Below are 20,456 nucleotides of genomic sequence, written 5' to 3'. Positions count from 1 at the left end.
ATTAGAACTCATATAATATCGAAGCACCTAAGCACCTGAAATCTTCAAATCCTAAATTCACTTTTTTGCATATAGGCCGACAGGTGATGAAATGGCAAGGTGCGGGAATTGAGGCATTTGCATTGGGAAAAGATAATGAATTTATTATGGTCATGTTCAAGTCATCTTCAATTCCATTTCTAATGGTAGCGAACAAACATTGAGAAATGGTAACTACATCTAAGTTGTACATCGATGACTATATATATATATAAAAAAAAAAGTTTATACCAAGTGTAACATATAGAATTGACAAAATGGTTCTGGTGTGTCATTTCATAATTTAAAAAAAGAAAAGAAAAAGGGTCTGAAAAATATTTCAATTTTGACCGAAATTATTGTTACGATACCAAATTTTATGGATGACCTTTTACCCCTGTACTATTTAATAGTATATTTTAAAAATATATATTTACCCACATGGATACACTACTATTTATAATGATGCAATATTTATGATGTCCACGTGGACACATATATACCTTTAAAATACACTATTTACTTTAAAATACACTATTAAATAGTGCAGGGGTAAAAATTCCTTTCCAAATTCGGTATTGTTACGGCAATTTCGATCAAAGTTCGGATATATTTCAGACATTTTTCCCTTTAAAAAAATGCTAAGTGTTATTAAAAGCTTTCTCTATTGGCAAAGGCAGGTGCCATTATAAACTGCAGAAGCCCCTATCTACGGACCACGTTCTCTTCATGCCACTTTTCAATCTGCACAAGCACACAAATCATACAATATTATTCCCATGTGTACAGTTATAAAAAAAAATATATACTAGAAATAACTTATAAATGATCATTTGAATTGGTTCAATTTTTAGTTCTTATATAACTTTATTCAAATTAACTCTTAAACAAAGTATATATGTAGAAAACTTGTCTATTTTGGATTGTATTTTCTTTGGTGTTAGGTGTCAAAGGTCATATGATGTTATATCTGGTTGTTTAAATCACACCATAATTGAGATTGTGAAACTAAGTATGCCTTTATGCATATTACCATAATAGTTTTTACTTTTTTCCCATCCAAAATTCAACATTTGAAAAAAAACACCAAAAAGTTGTCAACCCCAAACCATTCCAATTTTCAAATATCATTTTCGCTTTTGAAAAATATTCACATTTTTATGACAAATCTCTATTTTGCATACCCATTCTGAAGGACAAGATGATTTGAAAGCCTTCCCAAGCTTGTCACACTCCGAGTCCTTGTTGCCCTTCTCTTCAAGGCATCTAATCATTCGTTACAAGTCAAAAATAAAAAAGAATTATCAAAAGTGTAAATTAACAGCAAAATAATAATTCTACTTCTTTTTTTTCTTCTATTAATGGATATAATCATAATTAACATTGTAGGAAAAAGCGAACAAACTTAAGGTAGCTGCGGAAACAAGCATAACAACGGCGGATTTCATCAGCAATTGCATTAGCTTTAGCTTTCTCTTCCGTTTCAAACTGCAATCTCACATCCACAAAATTCATCACTCAATAAACACAGATCAATAGAACATATATAAAAATCCAATCCAACTATTGATTAGTAGTAGATAGAAATTAGAAGCTTGAATTCAAATCAACATTCAAAATTTTGAAATATACAGAGTTTTGAGAGAGTGAGAAGAGGAGGATGGAGTGGAGACCAGATGATCAGTTGAGGAAGGAGGAGGCGGCTTAGAAACAGTGCCAAATTCATGAACAGGGCGAGGTGCTTGTTCGCCTTTGGCTACTTTGTTAACATCTCTACCCCTCATTTTGTCATGTGGATCTACTTGAGCTGATGACATTTTTCCTCTGCAAACAAACACAATACTCTAATTTCTACTTTCTTCTTCTTTTTTGGTGTGTGTAAATTATTAGTTTGATATGATCAGAGAGAGAGAGGTGAGTACTGAAGAAATACACAGAGTGAATGCTGACACAATGCTATCAAGTTTACAAAAGACACGTACCAAATATGTAAATGAAACGTGTCACCTCACACTGCTAAGATTTGGCATGTCTTTAAATGATGATTAAGTTGTTTTTAAATTTGAGTATTAAATAATTAAAATTATTATTTAATTAAATATTTATGTTTGTTAGTGCTGGTGGGGATTGCTATCATGTCTGGGACAAAGGGTCGTGATTCTGTGAAGGTGAACTACAATGCTAGCGGCTAATAATGATGATGATGACGAAGATAGTGTTGTTTGATAGTGGTGGTAGTTATGATGGTGAAGTTGATTGATGTTAATAGTTGACAGCGTTGATGATGGTGGTTGAGGGATATGTGGTGGTTGACGATGTGTAGACATGATAGTTTGTGACGATGCTAGTTGTGATGGTGAAAATGATTAGTCATATATAAGGATTATCGTAGTGGTGGAAATGACTGATAGTGATATGGAAATGACGGTGATAATGATGATTGACGATGTGTTGGTGGTAGTTAGCAGTGGTACTGGCGGTGTTGGTTGGTAGTATGGATTGACCGTAATAGCGGTACGCGTGATTTATAATGGTGTTAGAGGTAGCGATGTTAATGGTAATTAATATAATTATAACGATGAAGGTGAAGTTATAGCGGTTGACAATAATGGTTGGGAGTGGTGATGGTTGTCAATGATAGTTGTGATGACATAGGTGGTTACTGGTGGTGATTTAGGATGATAACATAAGTGCTTAATGATGGTGATTGGTGATAGTATGGCGGTGATTTAGGGGTTTTCATCCATTTTTGGGGTAAGTGATAGGGTATTTTTGACCTTTTGCTCAAAAGAAATTAAATAGCTTCTATCAAAGGATGAGATGTTACTCCTCTTTTAACTAGATGTCTCGGGTTTTGACACATGAATATAAAATTATCTTTGGTAAAAAGACTTTCCACCAAGTATGTGAATCCTAAAGAGCTATTCAAGTTTTAGACAATCTTAAAAACATCAATTTATAGCTTAACTTGCTAATGTTCTAGGCTTTTTCTTTTCTTTTTTTTTGGGGGGGGAGGGGGTTGACTTTTCCTCCACCTCTCCTCCCCCATCATCTTTATCCCACTCTGAACTGTACTAGAAAGGGGGGAAAGATCCAAATTTTGAAGTGAAATTTCCTAAACCTTAGTCACATTTGCTCAATTCATTTGATGAGTTTCTAGGAAATTTCCTCCTGGTGTTAACTCTCCATTCTGTAATTCTGTTCAATGTATATAAATATCACTTCACAATAAACACAAGCAATTCCTATAACTCAGAATAATGTGGCATTGCTCTTTCTCTTCCCTCTCACTTTGCTGCTTATTCTTACTATTAACAACAATTCCTACACACTGTTACCTGATTTCCCCACCATTGTTAGACTTGATCAACTCAACCTGCAAAGAATGTTCAGATAAGTCAGCAAACATAAACTACAACTTCTGTGTTACTTCACTCCAAGCAATTCCTATAACTCATGTTACCAACTTACAAGGAGTAGGAATTGTAGCAATGGAGCTTGCTCTAGAAAATGCTACCAACACGATTTCAAGCATTGAGAAGATGCTCAGTAGCAAAGAGTTTGATCCTTTTGCTATGAACTGTTTAAGAGATTGCTTGGAACTTTATGTAGATGCTATTACCATGCTGGTTGATGCTTTTGTCGCGTTCTTGGCTGAGCATTTTGATATAGCTACTGTACTAATGAGGACAGTTATGGATGCGACATCAACATGTGATGAAGAGTTCACTGAGAAGCAAGGAGAGTTGACACTACTAGCAAAGGAGAATTACAATCTCTTCCAATTGAGTGACATCTCCTCATGCATCATTCAACAAGTTTCCTCTGTTCCTTCTCAGCTAACTAATGTATCTTCTTAAGATGTGGCAGCTATAAATTGTGTACTGAATGGGACATCAAAGGGTTGCTAAATTCTTGTAGAAATACTGATCAACAAGTCTTGTTATCCCCATCCCCCTTTTCCTTTCCCCTGGCAAGGATATTTGCACATCAAAGTTGAAAACATACACATTAGAGGTCAATTAACAAGAGAACTGGGACTAACACAAGATAAATGGTAACAACAAAAAGAGCACTATATAATCAAGTGTTAAGATCCATATAGTTAAAGATGAGATTTGTCACTTCAAAGGCCCTCCCCGAACTGTTTCTGAAAACCCATCTCCATCCCCTTAAACCTCACGTTACAATGTGCTAGCTTCATAAATTTCAGTCTAGATTGTTCAGAAGAGGCAGCTCTTAGCTGCTTTCTCAGCAATTGTGTGCTGTCAAGGAAGGAGATTACCAGTACTTGCAAGCCACAGCTGATTGTCATGATTTATCAAGACATGAACTGGTGGAACCCTTGATAAAGCAAGGTTCAGTAGGTATGAATTATACAGCTGAATAAAACATACAGCTATGGGAAACAAAGTGCACAATTTTGTTAGCAAGAAACATTGGTCAACGCAGAAGTAAATGTAACTGGAGTATATGATTACCCAATACCCTCACTGTTTAAACCAAAGATAAACTTGCTAGTCCATTAAGACAAACATGCACAGAACATTTCAAAAATGTTACATTACAAATATCATGTTTGTATGGCATAACATAAAGCAGGGTTTTCTGGGATGCTCATGAAGATATATTTGTCGAATGAACATCAATGAACTCCCTAATACTTGAATGAACTAGAACAAATCTTTTGTAAGTAAACAGACATGATAATGAACCAAGGGAAGGGGTGGAAATTTCCTTTTCCCTTCTCATTTTTATCTAAGAAGCAGTGCACCAACCAAGCATCGGAGATGATGACAACAAAATTTGAAGTCAGTCTGCAGGTACACGTACTGATCAGTTGGTACTCACAATGGTCCAAACTGGTGTGGCTTCATGGAACCTTCTCAGAGCAAATTTGCATTTCTTTCCATGATTTGGGGATAACTACATCCAAACAAATAAAGAGTTAAGAAGTGAAAACTAGTAGAAAGTTATCAATTGGCTAAGCCCAAAATGTTCTCTTTTATTGATTGGGGACAGCAGATGATTTCACAGTTGGCACTAATATAGCCAGTTGGCACTAGTAGAATGCTTAAAAAGAAACAATCATGTCCATTGTCCAGTATGTTTTTTGATTGTTGCCCATCGTCTAGTATAACATCTTTGATACATGTTTTTCTATAGCACTGCACCAAAGATGCAAAACAGGAATTATCATTTTTACCACACTAATTAAACTTGCTGGAAATATGATTTCTCAAAATTGTTGATACCACACCGAACAGAAAGGAGAAAATCTGAACTCTACTGTTCCAATTGAGTTCTTTTTCTGATAAAAGCATGGATTAATCATCTCTTTCAATATTGATTAAGGAAATTAGGTAGAACATATGATAAAAACACATTGTTGCATTACTTACTAATAACCAGGTAAGACATCTGCCTGAAAATGAACGCAGTATCATCAATTTTCTGCTTATATGTATTTGTTTCAGTTTGAAATTATCTGACCATGACATGTCATGTGCTTTCCTCCTCTCAGAAATATGCATAGCTGAGAGTTATTCAACTAAACCTAGATACTGCTAATCCTGCAAGCTGACATAGATTATATAGGCTCTTCAAATTTGTAACAAAGTTTACAGCAGATTGAGCTTTCAACATTCCTAGAACAATAATCATGCAATATGTAGTAGTCTAAGTCTGTCTAACTATGAAGAGCGCGAGTGTTTGTACTCAGCGAGCAAGAGTAAATTCATTAAGAAAAGCTTAAGATCATGATAAGAATATCCCAATTCAGGATTAGCCAAGGCAGTAAAGCGCTTAACCTCAGGCTGTATAAAGTACTTTACTTGAATTCCTGTACCATGCTTATAAAGTTGTCCAATCAATAAGACGACTGTAACATCTAGCATTTACAACAATAGTATAAAAGATAAATACATTAATATTTAGCAAAAAGAGCAAATTGTTAATGCTGTAGTCTTTTAGCAGGGAGATAGATAACATTACCTGGAGACCTCCAGTCAGTCACTTTCAAAGTTTAACTCTCCCGACAATTGTCTCCTTTCAAAAGGCTAGATTTCTCACTTGTTTGCCATTAAATGCAACTATTGATGATGTTTGATTAAGTAAACTTAGCTCTATACTATAATTGGAACAAGGAAGTTTAGAAAACCCTCTGGGACTGACATGGTATAAAGCACAAGTGAAAATAACCGAATGATGATGCCGTGAGTTGCTAAAAACACAGACAGAGAGGGGGCAGGGAGAAGAAATTAGAAGATAAAACTGAAGATACAAAATTTACAAATATGGAAGATCTTAACTTTGGCATGAGGTTCAATATTTAATTGTTTTATCTAACCTGGTTGTGGGTAGTGGTGGCAGTGATGTAGCGAGGAGAGAGAAGGGAGAAGTGTAAAGGACAGATCTAGTGGTGGAGGTTGTGGCAGAACGGCAGGTGAAAAGAACGTGAAGGGTAAGAGTGAAGGTTCGGTGGTGGTGATGGCAGTGGTGATGAGGATGATGCATTATGGTGGAGGAGGTGGTGGCTGGGAGGGAGAATGAGGAAGAAGAAATAATTTTTTTTTTGTTAAATATGCAAATATGACTTGCACGTGCTTATAATAGGTGTATTACACACTATGCCATGTCAAGAATGTGTCTAATAAACACAATTTGAATATAGTTCAAGTGTCTAAATGAAATTCTTTTAGATGCTGATTGATTAGTTCTTATAAAAAAACTGATTAGCTGTTATTACTAAGATCAATGTGTATACATAACAAATTCAAACAACGTAATATGTTTGCATTGAAAAGTACAAGTTATATGTTTTAAACCATTTCTCAATGAGGAAAGAGCAGTAAACAGTTATGCTCATAGATTATTATGAATAAGTAAGGAGCATAACAATGTAAAGTTTGCTAGTGGAAACTGAAGCTTAAACAAAAGCAGTGACGGAGAACAGAGGAACTATCTCATTTTATAAAATTGGATACTTACATACAAGCTGCTACACTCTTCTTGGCAATACAAGTAACTTTAGTACCCGTAAAATGTAAAATATGATTTTCTTTAGGTTTAGGAAGAACAAAGCCTGAAGGACCTCCAAAAGCACTAATATGGCTTAAACTTCTGCTGCATAAACCCCTTCTTCATCACGTTCATTTCTCCTATTATCATCCTGACGTGATGTAAGACCGTGTTCTTTAAGGTAGCTCTGTTGCTCCAATGTTTTCCAGTCACTCAGCTTTATATACCCTAGCAATGCCTTCTCATGGATCAGGCTGCCACTGGAAGAGGGGTACTTACACAGAAGCTGCTACACCCTTCTTGGTAACACAAGTACGTTAAGTACCATAAAAAGTTTGCTTTTCTTTCGAAAAAAGTAGTGTGAGCAAGACTTCCAAAAGTGTTAATCTTGCTTAAATTTCTGCTGCATGAACCCCTTCATCATCATCACTTTCATTTCCTTCATTATCTTTTTCCTCACCTGTGCCTAGTAACAAACTTTTCTGATCTACTGGAACAGCATTTCTTTTGTAGTTCCAAACGAGCATTGAAATGTAATCCTGAGGTGAGATCAGACCTTGTTCTTTTAGGCAGTTCTGTTGCTCCTCTAAAGTTTTCTGGTCACTCAGCATTATATATTCCAGCAGTGCCTTCTCATGATCGGGCCTCCAAGCCCCTGGGAACGGGGTATAATCAGTTTCCGGTACCAGGGACATGCGGGTGTACATGAGCCCATCAATTGATTCCACCAGGCCCATCCTCAGCAAGTTATGGTATTCTGGTGACTGTCCCTTTTTCTCCTTCAGAGGACGACTAAGAGTCCTAGAACCAATCTTGTAAACCTTTGCTCGTGACCGAAGCTTGTATTTTGCAGCATAGAGCTTAGCAAGTGAACCCCTAATGATATAAGAACAAAAATTAACAATCTTTTTTCTATTATCAGCATACCTGAACCATTCCACCATTGTTGACAAAAGCTTATTCATCTGAGCATTTGTATGGGCTTGAGTTGCATGAAACATTCTAAAACACGGCTGTGGATCTGGATCCCTGTCTCCCTTGAGAAAGTTCAACTTTCTAAATTGTCTAATGCACTGTTTCAGGCTAGCTGTGACAGAGAGCAGTGTCCCTACACCCTTTTCACTAATGATTTTCCCACCAGTAGCAGTATATCGAAGTGTGGGATAGACTACTCTACGGCACAATACATGATCAAGAAACATAATACCTTTTGTTATGTGTTCAATAGGAAGGCTCTCATTGTCAAGCTTGAGCATGTATTTCTGATCACAGAACTCAATTAACTGCTTTCTTAGCGTTGCAGCATCTGCTCTTGGTCCTCTTACCCCTATTAGAATGTGACCACCAAAACGGATGTAATCAATCTTCCTGGTCTTGTCAGGCCCACTGGTAGGAACAAATTCGGGCCAAGAAGTATTTCCTTGTTCTACTTCCCCATCTGGACTATTCCAAATGACATCATTCTTCGAAGGCCGATAAAACTCCTGAATCTTACCTTCCATCCAGCGGTCCAACTCATCAAGGCAAACATTAGCCAGAAGTGGACTAAGTATACCACAATGCCCCCATGAAGGTACTTTCTCAGCCTCCTCTGGAGCAAACCCAAAGAATGATTCCAGCCAGTATGGATCAGGCTTCGGCTCATCATCTGCTAAGACTCTCTTCTTCTGATACTTTCTTTTCGTCTTCTTCTTTTTCTCAACATCATCAGGTCTGGTAGTTACCACAGGAGTAGTTAAAGCAGCTTTTATCAAATCAACTACCTTCTTATCTCTAACATCCCTCATTAAAGCACTAATGACCATCCCAACCTTCATCCCATCCAAAACTGTACTTAAATCCCCTTTTATATACCACAAATACCCTGCAAAGCTTCTCCTAATAACCCTCAAAGCTGTATGTGCAGTCCTTCCAGGTCGAAAAGCAAACGACTTCTGCGAAAACCGAGCCTCATAAACCGGCTCCAATATCATAAACAACACTTCCTGCACAATCCTATCCTGAAATGCACTTGGCTGTGTTGTAGTCAAGATAGCTTTAATCTTCCTCTTCGATAACGACTCATAATCCGTCTTATCCCTCGGAGATTTAATAAAAAACTCCAACCTAGCTCCCCACTTAAATCTATTGTCTAAAACTGCATTTCTCAAAGCCAACAAATCCTCAAGGGCTGGCCGAGTAATCGCACTGCGAGGCATATACGCACCCGTATCATCAGCAGAAACTTTTTGATAAGCTAATACCCACAACTCAAATCTCCTTAAATAATCAGTTAAATTATTCACTGTCTTATCAGGTTCTCGAAAATTATCAATCCACATTTTACAACAAAGTGATATACTATCTTCTTTCATCAAGGTGGCCGGATCATTCGGGTCCGGTGCTCTCCTATTAGAGTGTGTGGAAGTATACATAAATGCACGAAATACAGTAAAACCATTATTTCTAGGGTTACAAATACTCAATTCAGGGATAAATAAAGCATTGATTTTTGCAGAAAAAAATGAAGAAAATTGAAGTACCCGATAACTGGATAATACTATACGTTGATGCATCAGAGATTTTGCATCTGCGAGAGAAAATTCTTCGAATAATTATTCAATAATTTGAGTTGAAATGAAAAAAATTGAAAGAAAAGTGAAGACCCTTAAACCCTATTACTAAACCCTAAATGGGTATCGACCCACGAGCTGTTTCGGGTTATTTAACACAAGATATTCGGATCCAAAATGAGGGTACAATTTGCATAGAGTAGCCAGTTTTCATCCGTATTCAATGTTTTAAAATACGGAAAAGGATCAAAATTGCTCTTGAACTATGCGAAATAGACCACTTATACCCTCCATTACATTTTGGGATAAAAAATACTCCCGTTGTTATCCCAGGAGACCACAAATACCCTCAAGACTCAACACTCCAAATTTTTAGCGACGTGGCAAGCCACATGGGACTAATCCCTCCACCTAAGCGTTGCCAACTAAGATTCACTACAAAGAACTTGACCTTTAGTGGCGACAAAGTCGCCACAAATTCCCAAAATATTGCCACTAAAGTTTATGAGTGATTTTTAGTGGCGACTAAGGCTCCAACAACCATTCGCTAGTAAAACCTATTTTTTCAACAAAAATATATGATAATTAATTTTCGATTGCAACCTAATTTTCTAAAATAAATAACTTGCAATATCAATATTAAAAACATCCAATATTATTACGAAAAATCATCAAAATTACTTCTCGATTCAAATCTCCTACTATATAATGCATCATTGTACATTTTATACATTTACATATGACATAAAAATAAAACATCCAGTGTCTTCAAACTCCTACTTAATCGATATCATTTTTTGTTGTTTAAAAACAATGAAGAAAAAAACACAAAATTGGAAATTAATGTTAAAAACTTTTAGTGACGATTTTCTGGGCTTTTATGGCGACTGTTGTCGCCGCTAAAGGTCTAGTTCTTTTGTAGTGAATCCTAATTGGCAACGCTAGGTGGAAGGATTAGTCTCACGTGGCTTGCCACGTCAATAAAAATGTGGGGTGTTAGCTCTTGAGGGTATTTGTGGTCTCTTAGGATAACAACAGGGGCAATCTTGATCCCAAAATGTAATGAAGGGTATAAGTGGTCTATTTCACATAGTTCCGGGGCAATTTTGACCCTTTTCCGAATATAACTCTTCTTCTTTCTTTTTTAAAACGGAAATTGTATAAAATAACAAACTATTAATTCAAATTAAATGTTATGATCACAATTTCATTTAATTCTAATTTGTAGCAAACACTTTGCCATCGCCTCTCTCACTTTATACAAACAAAAATAAATAAATTTAAAGGCTATTGAAGTGACTAATTCCTAGAAATTAGGAGGTGTTAAAAACAAAGAAATTGTTGGAGTTATCTTATCATTTCTATCTAGTCCCAATAGGCTTGATGTTAAGAAAGAATCTCTTGCAGGAAGGTTGGCTAGAGATTTCTTGTAAAAACATGTCACGCCCCAGATTCAAGGGCGCAACTGGCTCCTAATGCCAGAACTCAGGCTCAAGCTGACCCTGCTGAACCATTTGCTAGTAGCGCATGACAGCCACAAACAGTCAAGAAAACAAATAAGTATATCTTAGCTTAAAATTAAGCCCTAGGCCGGCAAGGCCTCTGTCAACTAATCTATAAAGAAAACAACTACTCCCAGGAAATCATATAAATAAATAGCCAACTAGCACAGAAGTCCTGATTGGGCCGTCGAGGCCACCATGATATCTATACCAAAACTAAAAACAGGTAAATATCAGTACAATACATCAAACAGCTCACAAGTTTCAGCAAACCAACAACATAGGCCAGCATGACCATAATGTAGCTATAAACCCCACACACTAGTCTGCAAGCCTCTAAGTGTAGTAAAGATTGGTGGGACAGGGCCCCAGCCTACCCATGAGAATATATACAACAAAAGGTAACAAACTTCCCAACTCTGGCAGCTCCGGAGGAAAGGGGCTGACCAACCGGATAAAAGTCAATCCTGCTGATAAGGAGGTCTACTCGGTCGCCTGTCAGGACCTGCATGCATGAATGCAGCGCCCCCAAGGCAATGGGGCGTCAGTACAAAATAATGTACAGAGTATGAAAGGCAATAGACTATGATGAGATATCCTGATATACTGGAATAATCTGATAAATAAATTAAGGATAAGATAATTGTACTGACCTGCTTCTAAATCTAAATTTATCAAAAATAATAAAACAACGACCTAACCAAGCCCCCATAAGCTCGGTAGGTACAAACAGCACACAAGACCACCTACTCAGGCCCCCATAAGCCCGAAAGGTGCCAATCAGCCTGTATACCCCTATCGGTAGTCCCCTAGCCCCGCAGGCAGTCACATAACCCTCTTAGGCATCAACATAGCTTATAGACAACTCATAGCCCTCTTAGGCAACAACATGGCCCTGTAGGAAGCACATAACCTTCTTAGGCGTCAATATATATCCCTGTAGGCAACTCATAGCCCTTCTAGACATCAATATAGCCTCGTAGGCAACTCATAGCCCTTTTAGGCATCCATATAGCCCTGTAGGCAGAACATAACCCTGCTAGGCATAGATCACATTCTTGCAGCTAACCACAATAGCCCAAAGGCAACAATAACAATCCAACAGCTAAAAGTGAGCAATTTAGTTATAGGCAACCTATACAAATAGCCTCTAAGTCGTGTCCAACATATGAATGTTACTACTGAATAAGAATCCCGATAAGAGAGGATTATACGCACTCGAGCAACCAACAATCAACAATAATGGCTACAAGTATAACAACAATAACAACTCAATTACATTGCTCCTAAGCTTTAAGGAAATATGCCATAGGAAGAGAATAGCCTTAACATACCTTTTTCGCTAAATTCACGTGGCCTAAAGACTTTAACTCATAACTCCCTCGATACTACAACAAGGTAGGACCATAATCAACACACAAAATAAAAGATACCATGACAAAACGATAAAAGATATGTATTTCCGTCGCAAATTGCTATTTGCTGCTTATAAAAGCTAGAGTCGATGAAAGAAGGGTCTTACCTCAATCTTAGGTTCGTAATTCACCTCAAAACCTTCAAATATATTCAAACCCCTGTTGTCCCAACACTAAAGTGTGATATGCTACGCAATCGATAAAACAAATTATACCACGATGATGAGCCCAACGCGTTAAACAACTTTCGTCAAGGACTTAAGTCGAGAAAATCTATACTTCACTTGATCCTAGAAATGGATTTCTCTAATTTCTCTGATTTTTAGCTTAAAAATGAAGAAAAATGTCGAAGGAGAAGATATATGTAACATTCCACCGACTTAGGGCCCACCTCACGTGCCTGCTTGCGCAGTCCCACACAAATGCGAATATCTCTCTATTCTGAAGTCGTATGAATGAACGGTTTGATGCGTTGGAAACTAGACTCGTAGACCTTCGATTTCATAGCTTGCGGGGACCACAACTCTTAATAGATTGGGAGAAAACGTCCGAGACATTTGACTCAAATTTCAGACAAATCTTTAAAAAGAAATTTATGGTAACTTTCGCCAACTTTTATTTTGCCACTTATCTAACTTCAAAACTTGAGATACAACACTTGAACACTTAAAATATCACATAACACATCATTTTTAATTTATTACTCACCCTCCTTGTCTTTCCACAAAGATACGAGTTAATTTAGACGTTTTGAAAAGTTGGGGTGTTACAAAACACTAGCCCTGCTGAGTTCATAATGAGAATATTTTCATCGTTGAATCTTTTTTGATTCTATGGATTATTCTCATTATGCACATAAGGGAGGAGCCGTATGAGGTGAAAATCTCACGTACGGTTCTGGAACGGAGATTCTTTCAATTGAATGACGACCGTAACAGATGTCGGCTCAATCCGAAGGAAATTATGCCGAAGCTTTGCAGAATTATTATGAAGCTATGCGACTAGAAATTGATCCCTATGATCGAAGTTATATACTCTATGATATAGGGCTTATCCACATAAGTAATGGAGAACATACGAAAGCTTTGAACTATTATTTTCGAGCAGTAGAACGAAATCCATTTTTACCACATGCTTTTAATAATATGGCCGTGATCTGCAAAATGGACTAGTACATAGGATAAGAATATCATAATTACGTATATATTTACAAAACATTTACAATTAAAAGAGATATCTTGAAGGTTTCTCAAACCCCTTTTCGAACTCTTAATATGACGAATATATACAAACTTAAGGTATACAACATATATTTAACTATTAATTAATAAAATGAGTTAAAATAAATGTTAAATACTCGATAAAACAATATTTTTTTCATTTTAATTTCTGAAATTTTTGAGTATAGAAATATATATTCACATATGTAGAATATTTTTACTTTTACTAATCACATACAAGTCTATATAAAATATAGAAATGTGATTGCATGTACTTATTGAGGCTTTGCTTTTTCAAGCTGGAAGTAGGAAGCTCCTTTTTGAAATTACCTTTGATCTTAGGCTCGCAACTACTATAAAAGTAATTATCGGTTTTCTCAATTGGAAAAATCTAAATCTGTGTTAGAGATTTTCTTTGTCCTGAATGAGCTTCTACATAGGTCATCATATCAAAAAGGGGCTTTTTCAATCTGTCTAGTTTTGGTGTGTTCTTTACTTAATTAAAAAGTATTTCTTTTCTACTCCGGTCATCCTATGATCAGAAAACTGTCAAGTGTAAAAGCTTTAAAAAATGAGGGAAGTGATAAATTAGTTCATGCTCAAATACAGACACCAAGTTAGCAAAGGAAGTTAGAATAAACTAACTCTTTATTGAATTTTATTTTTATCACACATTTTATAATTTATATGGTACTCCGGTAAGTATGCATCATTATTCGTGAATAACAGTATCCCTACACAATATATTAGCTTATTTTTAAACTACTAAAAAAGATTTAAAAATTTAATTAAACTACTCCTAATAATGTTGAATTTTAGGTGGAGATTATTTCTCCAATTGCTACCAATCAAATGTTTTTCTGCTTTAAAAAGATTCTATTAGAAAAATTAATAATCCGAAATAAAAATAAAGAAGACTTGAGGTATGAGAATAACCTTTTCAAAAAAAGATATTATTCATACATAAATTTGGGGAAACTATTGACAATCATTTTCAGGATATAACAAACCACTATTATTAATTATTTACTAACAGATTTTATTTTTTTTATGTTACTTTACAGGGGAAAAAATATTATTTATAAAGCAAAAATTAGAATTTTTTAGAAGAGACACATTTCTTACTAAATAAACACATTTAATTTTATTTAAATTTAAATTCAAATAAAATTGAATTTCAATTAATACAATTTTGAATTTAATTTTAAGGGTCCTCTTTAATATTTAATATATATTATACATAACTATTTTTTATACAAATACATGAAAATATTCTTAATCAAATGAATAAAATGCACTAGGACGGCCAAATTAATACTAACTATTAACCACATGTAAAGAAAATTCATTTTTTCCAAATACATAACAAACTATACAACAGATTTTACCTAATTTTTGTTTCATATAAGCATTGAATTGTAAGCAAGTTATTCCATACACGACATTATTTGATAAGTTTGATTTGTCATTTGGCTATCTATATTTTTATTAATAGACAGAAAGTGTAGCCTTTAAAGTAGAGTAAGGATTATGGTGTAACAGTAAGTATTTATTTATTTTCAATTAAATATGATCAAGATTCGAATCTTGTGGGATATAGAGTATCTTTAATAAAGAGTGTTTTACCTAGATTTTCTAGCACAAATTTAATGAAATTTCAATGAAATATTCTAAAAGTTGTAAGATCCGAACCTTTTATTTTAGATATTCTTTTTTTAAAAATAAAAACTTTGATAACATATGGATTATGATATCGTGATACGTTATAGGAAATCGTATACACTATACATATTAAAATATATCTTAATTAAAAAGATATTTCAACAAATTTATTTCATTAATTATTTTATAAGTCCACCACCATGTATAAGGTAAAAGCTACGTTGTATGTACATTAATTAGACACAATATCAAATATGTTTAATCTCAATGAAGTTGGAATTAATTATATGATTTTTTTTCGATCATATATCAAATTAAATTCATCTCATATTAATATTATTCAAAATAAAAAAATAAAAGGTAATAAAAGCCCTATACTATCTTGTAACTAGCATGATAGATCGGCTATATTATAGCCAATATAGATCTTTTTTTTCTTTCTAAATTAGTTCTCTATATTTCGTTAAGTTTTAATATACTATGCGAGATTGTAAATTTTACCAAACAAGTTCATTCGATGTAATTTTAGGCCTATATTATCTCATTTTAATATTTTTTTTTACTAGTTTTTATATTTTATGCGAGATTATAGGTCTTACAAAACAAGTTCATTCATCAACGTAATTTTAGATTTTAATATCTTCACCAAGAGTGTGTTTAGTATGCGAGATTATATGCAAATATTATTTATGCTGACAATAAAGATGACAATCAATATATATATATATATATAAGATGACAATCAATGCATTACTAGCTAATGCTGAATTTTCTACAAGTATCAAAATGTTAACTAAATATTGTATTACTAATCCTAGATTTTGTGCAAATATTATATAGGAATTTTACAAAAATAATTGGTTGGGTTCACGATTTACATTTTTATTTGGTATATCGTATACTAAATACCTATATGGCCATATATGTCATTGTCTTTTTAATTAGTAAGTATTACTTCTGTTTCAATTTATATGACACAATTTTTGATTTTGAGAGTTGAACAATTCAAATTTGATCTTGAATTTGGACATGAAATTTTTAATTTAAAATTTATATATTTTAAAATTACGTAAAAAGTGTATTATAACCTATAAATCATAATAATTGATAATTTTAAGTATTAAGATATATAATACGTCATTTGAGCCAAACTAATATTTATTTAGTGACGATAAGTCAAGTTTTGCCTTTTTCATCCTTTAAATTCGTAAAAGTTGGCTCTAAAAGAACAAATTTTCGATTTGTGGGACTTTCTGTTATTTTGTATACGTAATTATTGTAACGGATTTATCTGAATTTTCGAAAATTATATGGGATAAGATTAGAAATTATTCCTTATACTGGAAATTAGTTTTGTAGGTTATTTATAATTATTATTTTTTAATTATCTTTTTAGAAGAAAAAAATGTATGTCCATTTTTATACCCTAGTAGATCTTCATTTTCGGATATAAGAGATCTGAAATGCAATTTTTTTCTATTCATTTATAAGTAAGCTAGAGATATTAATTCCTCGCTTCTTCTCTCTAGTTAGTAGGTTTACTTTTTCATATTCTGAATCTCGTTAGTAAAAATCTCTGTACTTGATATTTCTTATTAAATAAGATTATTGTTTATTATCACTCTTTGTACTTATTCATGGCGCAGTCTACTCCACAAGTGGAACTGCCAATCCCAGGTTTGTCACTAATTTTCCCATTTTTTAAAACTATTTTATGATCAAAATTTGATACACTTCTTGTTAAATATAATAATTCAAAAAGAAAAAACGATCTTATTCTACATAGTATCTCGTTAGACAATCGAGACGCATGGTCTATGTTAATATATAGACGATTATATTAACATGTGATGTATTAAATTATGATAAATCAATGCCCTTCTGGGTGAACTAGTGATTTGAGCTTGAGACTTTTCATGTTGGAGGTCTAAAGTTTAAAACTCCTTGCCAGCGAAAATAAGGGGTTTTGTCTTCTGGGTTTGCCTGCTGCGGGTTACTTCTGTGATGTATTAAATTATGATAAATCAATACCTGGTTTGGACTTGAGACTTTCATGTTGGAGGTCTAAAGTTTGAAACTCCTGGGTTTGTCTTCTGGGTCGAGCTTGTCGCACTGGGTTTGCCTAGTGCGGGTTACTTTTCCTGTGTGGTTTGTGAGCTATTACATAGGGTGTGGTTTTACCCTGTGCGTCTCAAAGGATAGCAACTGCGGGTTTCCCTCGTCATAATTTTTTTTTTTTATGATAAATCACTTTCACCTGGTTAGTAAAGATTCGATTAATTTCAGTCCTTGTTGTACTAATTGTTCATTTTGTGGTTTAGAATCAAACAGGCAAATATCAGAAGATGAGACAAATGAGCAGAAGAAAATTGGAGGGAAATCAAATATAAACTATGGATGGTGGTGTAGAATATTTATATACATTATTTGCTTAATTGGTGGGCAATGTGCAGCTACACTTTTAGGAAGATTTTACTATGATGAAGGTGGAAATAGTAAATGGATGGCAGCATTTGTTCAATCATCTGGTTTTCCAATTTTGATTCCTCTCTTCTTTTTCTTCAAATCTCCCAAAAAAACCGATTCTTCGCCCCTCGAAAAGCCATCAAAATTCACCCTTTATATGATCTATATAGCTTTTGGACTACTGTTAGCAGGTGACAATTTGTTGTATTCATATGGAATGTTGTTTCTTCCTGTCTCAACATTTTCCCTAATTTCAGCGTCTCAATTGCCCTTTAATGCCCTGTTTTCCCTCGTGCTAAACGCGCAAAAATTCACAGCTTTAATACTCAACTCTGTTGTGGTTGTCACAATCTCAGCTGCATTACTAGCAGTTAACTCAGAATCTGAAACTAGTGAGGAGTTTTCAGGTGGAAAATATGCGATTGGATTCATTTGCACGGTGGCTGCATCATCAGCTTACGCGTTATACCTTTCTTTATTAGAGTTAACATTCAAGAAAGTAACTAAAAGTGAGTCATTTGACACAGTATTGAAAATGCTGTTTTATCCGTCATTCATTGCTAGTTGTTGTTGTGTTGTGGGGCTATATGTTAGCGGAGAAATGAGTATTTTGACAGCAGAGATGAATGGTTTTAGCAAAGGCGAAATTTCGTATTTGATGACATTGATCTGGACTGCAATTCTTTGGACAATTGGTTGGATTGGTATGATGGGATTGATCTCTGAAGTATCTTCTTTGTTCTCAAATGTTATAGGTACTTTGGGTTTACCTACTGTACCAGTACTTGCTGTGTTTTTCTTTCATGATAAAATGGATGGTGTAAAAATCATTTCTTTGTTACTTGCTGTTTGGGGATTTCTTTCTTATGTCTATCAGAATTATCTTGATGACTCCAAAGACAAATCCACAAAAACTGAGGACATTGAAGCTCCTATTACTCATTGACAAATTCTAAATGGCGAAAAACATAGAGCGTACATGCTACATTATCCATCCATCCGTGAAGCTGAGGCTAGAGGAAAAGTGTAATTCTCTAGTGTCATAGGTTATGCTACATTCTCATGCTCTCCCTTCCGTCCGTGAAGCTGAGGCAAGAGAAAAAGTGTAATTCTCTAGTGTCATATGTTAGTTTTCCATTTGGATTTTCAAATTGTGTCAGTTTTTTTTAGAGTAGTGGTGTTATGTAGTAGTGTGTTGATTTGAAAATATGAAGTTTTTTATTATTATTGTACTCTTTGAATTGTGAAAATTTAGAGTGTTCCGTTGGCTCTTGAGTGATGAATTCAATATGGCAACATTTATTCTCCTTTTTGTTTAAAGTTGAAGAATATTTGATAATAAATTCCAGGATTTATTACATAATGGTTATTATTAGTAGTAATTATTTATTTATTTTAAAAAGAATAAAATAAGTTACAAAATCTAGATGACAGTTACATATGATCTTTTTTATAAAAAAAAAAGTTGTAATCTATTTGAAGGTCACTATATTTGTTGATTGTTGCTCTTTAATCATCCTTTAGTAGTAAAAGCAAATAATCCCAGATATAGAAAATATATTAAATTACCAAGGCAATTTAAGTAAGGATTTTTGAATTTAGTACTGGTTTCCCATAATCACATTTTCCTTCTATCAAAAATATTTTAGACGACAACCTCTTAAATTTTCAGTAAATTTTATTTAAATAATTGAATTATGATATATTTCAATTAAATACGTAAACATATGATAAAATGAACTTAGTAATTTCACCTCAAAATTTTGATTCATTACTTTTGGTTTATAATTATCTCAATTTAAATAATTAGTTCTTCTAATAAATAATGTTACGTCAAGAATTATTTGAATCATTTTTTTGTGAAAAGGATATCTTTCTATACTATTTTTAATGTGCGCACTATAATAAATATATAAGTATATGTTATGCTTAACATACAATGAGATATTTACACTTCAACCTCAATATTTTTTTTGTTAATTAATTAATTTGAATTCACACTAAAATTTCACTTTGAAAGAATACTCAAACATGAGATCTCTAATAAAAGATATTCATCCCACCATGACCTTCGATTGTGAAAAGCTAACATAGTTAGTTAAACTTCAGATAAAAAAATATTGAAATATTTCGCTCCCAAATAAACTCGATCTCATCAAATCTTGTACTCCCTTCATTTTAATTAATTTATTTTGCCTTTTAGTCTATCTTTTAGAAAAATGTCTCCTTTTTCTTTTGACCACTCTTTAATTCTAATAAGTTTTCACTTAGAATGTTTAACAACATAAGATTAATTAACAATATTTTTATACGTTCAACATATCTTTAATTTAATCAATCACAAAACTCAATTTTTTTCTTAATGCTCTCAAATTTTCTGTCAAGTTAAAATTAAATAAATAAATAAAAACGGAGAAAGTATTATTATCAAAGTCCTCTCATGTTTTTTCTTGCAAGTTTATCCACTAGTCTCTATTGAAAGTATTAAATATTTTGATTTTGCTAGCTATCGACATCTTTGTTTTTATCTGTATATGTTTAGATATTCACTTGTCCCTATAATGACATTTAAAAAAAATAAAAATATAATGCTGAAAATTT

The 20,456-nt window shown here is 33.9% G+C and overlaps 4 protein-coding genes across 4 annotated transcripts; 2 read left to right on the top strand and 2 right to left on the bottom strand.

Annotated features, from left to right (window-relative positions):
- Positions 1 to 668: 668 nt before the first annotated feature.
- Positions 669 to 2,048, bottom strand: LOC125826675 (putative cytochrome c oxidase subunit 6b-like). The gene is given in 7 exon segments (XM_049506031.1): positions 669 to 762; positions 1,203 to 1,284; positions 1,424 to 1,506; positions 1,692 to 1,858; positions 1,861 to 1,919; positions 1,921 to 1,974; positions 2,026 to 2,048. Coding segments are annotated over 7 exon segments (507 nt in total). The 3' UTR covers positions 669 to 723.
- A 1,227-nt stretch (positions 2,049 to 3,275) lies between these two features.
- On the top strand, positions 3,276 to 4,450 carry LOC125827087 (putative invertase inhibitor). Its single transcript, XM_049506450.1, has one exon. The coding sequence runs from the start codon at positions 3,279 to 3,281 to the stop codon at positions 3,876 to 3,878; it is 600 nt and encodes a 199-aa protein (XP_049362407.1). The 5' UTR covers positions 3,276 to 3,278; the 3' UTR covers positions 3,879 to 4,450.
- Positions 4,451 to 6,969: 2,519 nt separating this feature from the next.
- LOC125827068 (nuclear intron maturase 2, mitochondrial) lies at positions 6,970 to 9,654 on the bottom strand. The gene has a single exon (XM_049506428.1). It carries the CDS (start codon positions 9,591 to 9,593, stop codon positions 7,431 to 7,433), a length of 2,163 nt encoding a protein of 720 aa, XP_049362385.1. The 5' UTR covers positions 9,594 to 9,654; the 3' UTR covers positions 6,970 to 7,430.
- Positions 9,655 to 16,976: 7,322 nt separating this feature from the next.
- Positions 16,977 to 18,801, top strand: LOC125827088 (probable purine permease 11). Its single transcript, XM_049506451.1, has 2 exons — positions 16,977 to 17,066; positions 17,711 to 18,801. The coding sequence occupies exons 1-2, from the start codon at positions 17,027 to 17,029 to the stop codon at positions 18,799 to 18,801; spliced, it is 1,131 nt and encodes a 376-aa protein (XP_049362408.1). The 5' UTR covers positions 16,977 to 17,026.
- The last annotated feature ends 1,655 nt before the right edge of the window (positions 18,802 to 20,456 follow it).

The sequence above is a fragment of the Solanum verrucosum genome, unplaced genomic scaffold, assembly GCF_900185275.1.
Source record: "Solanum verrucosum unplaced genomic scaffold, falcon-dt-bn FXZP01000060.1, whole genome shotgun sequence".
NCBI lineage: Eukaryota > Viridiplantae > Streptophyta > Magnoliopsida > Solanales > Solanaceae > Solanum > Solanum verrucosum.
Note: the sequence above shows the minus strand (reverse complement) of the source record. Positions and strands in the feature narration are given on the sequence as shown.

Coding starts and splice junctions, on each gene's coding strand:
- LOC125827087 (XM_049506450.1), top strand. CDS start 3,279: ATGTGGCATTGCTCTTTCTCTTCCCTCTCACTTTGCTGCTTATTCTTA.
- LOC125827068 (XM_049506428.1), bottom strand. CDS start 9,593: ATGCATCAACGTATAGTATTATCCAGTTATCGGGTACTTCAATTTTCT.
- LOC125827088 (XM_049506451.1), top strand. CDS start 17,027: ATGGCGCAGTCTACTCCACAAGTGGAACTGCCAATCCCAG. Junction 17,067..17,710: donor AGTGGAACTGCCAATCCCAG/GTTTGTCACTAA, acceptor TTTGTGGTTTAG/AATCAAACAGGCAAATATCA.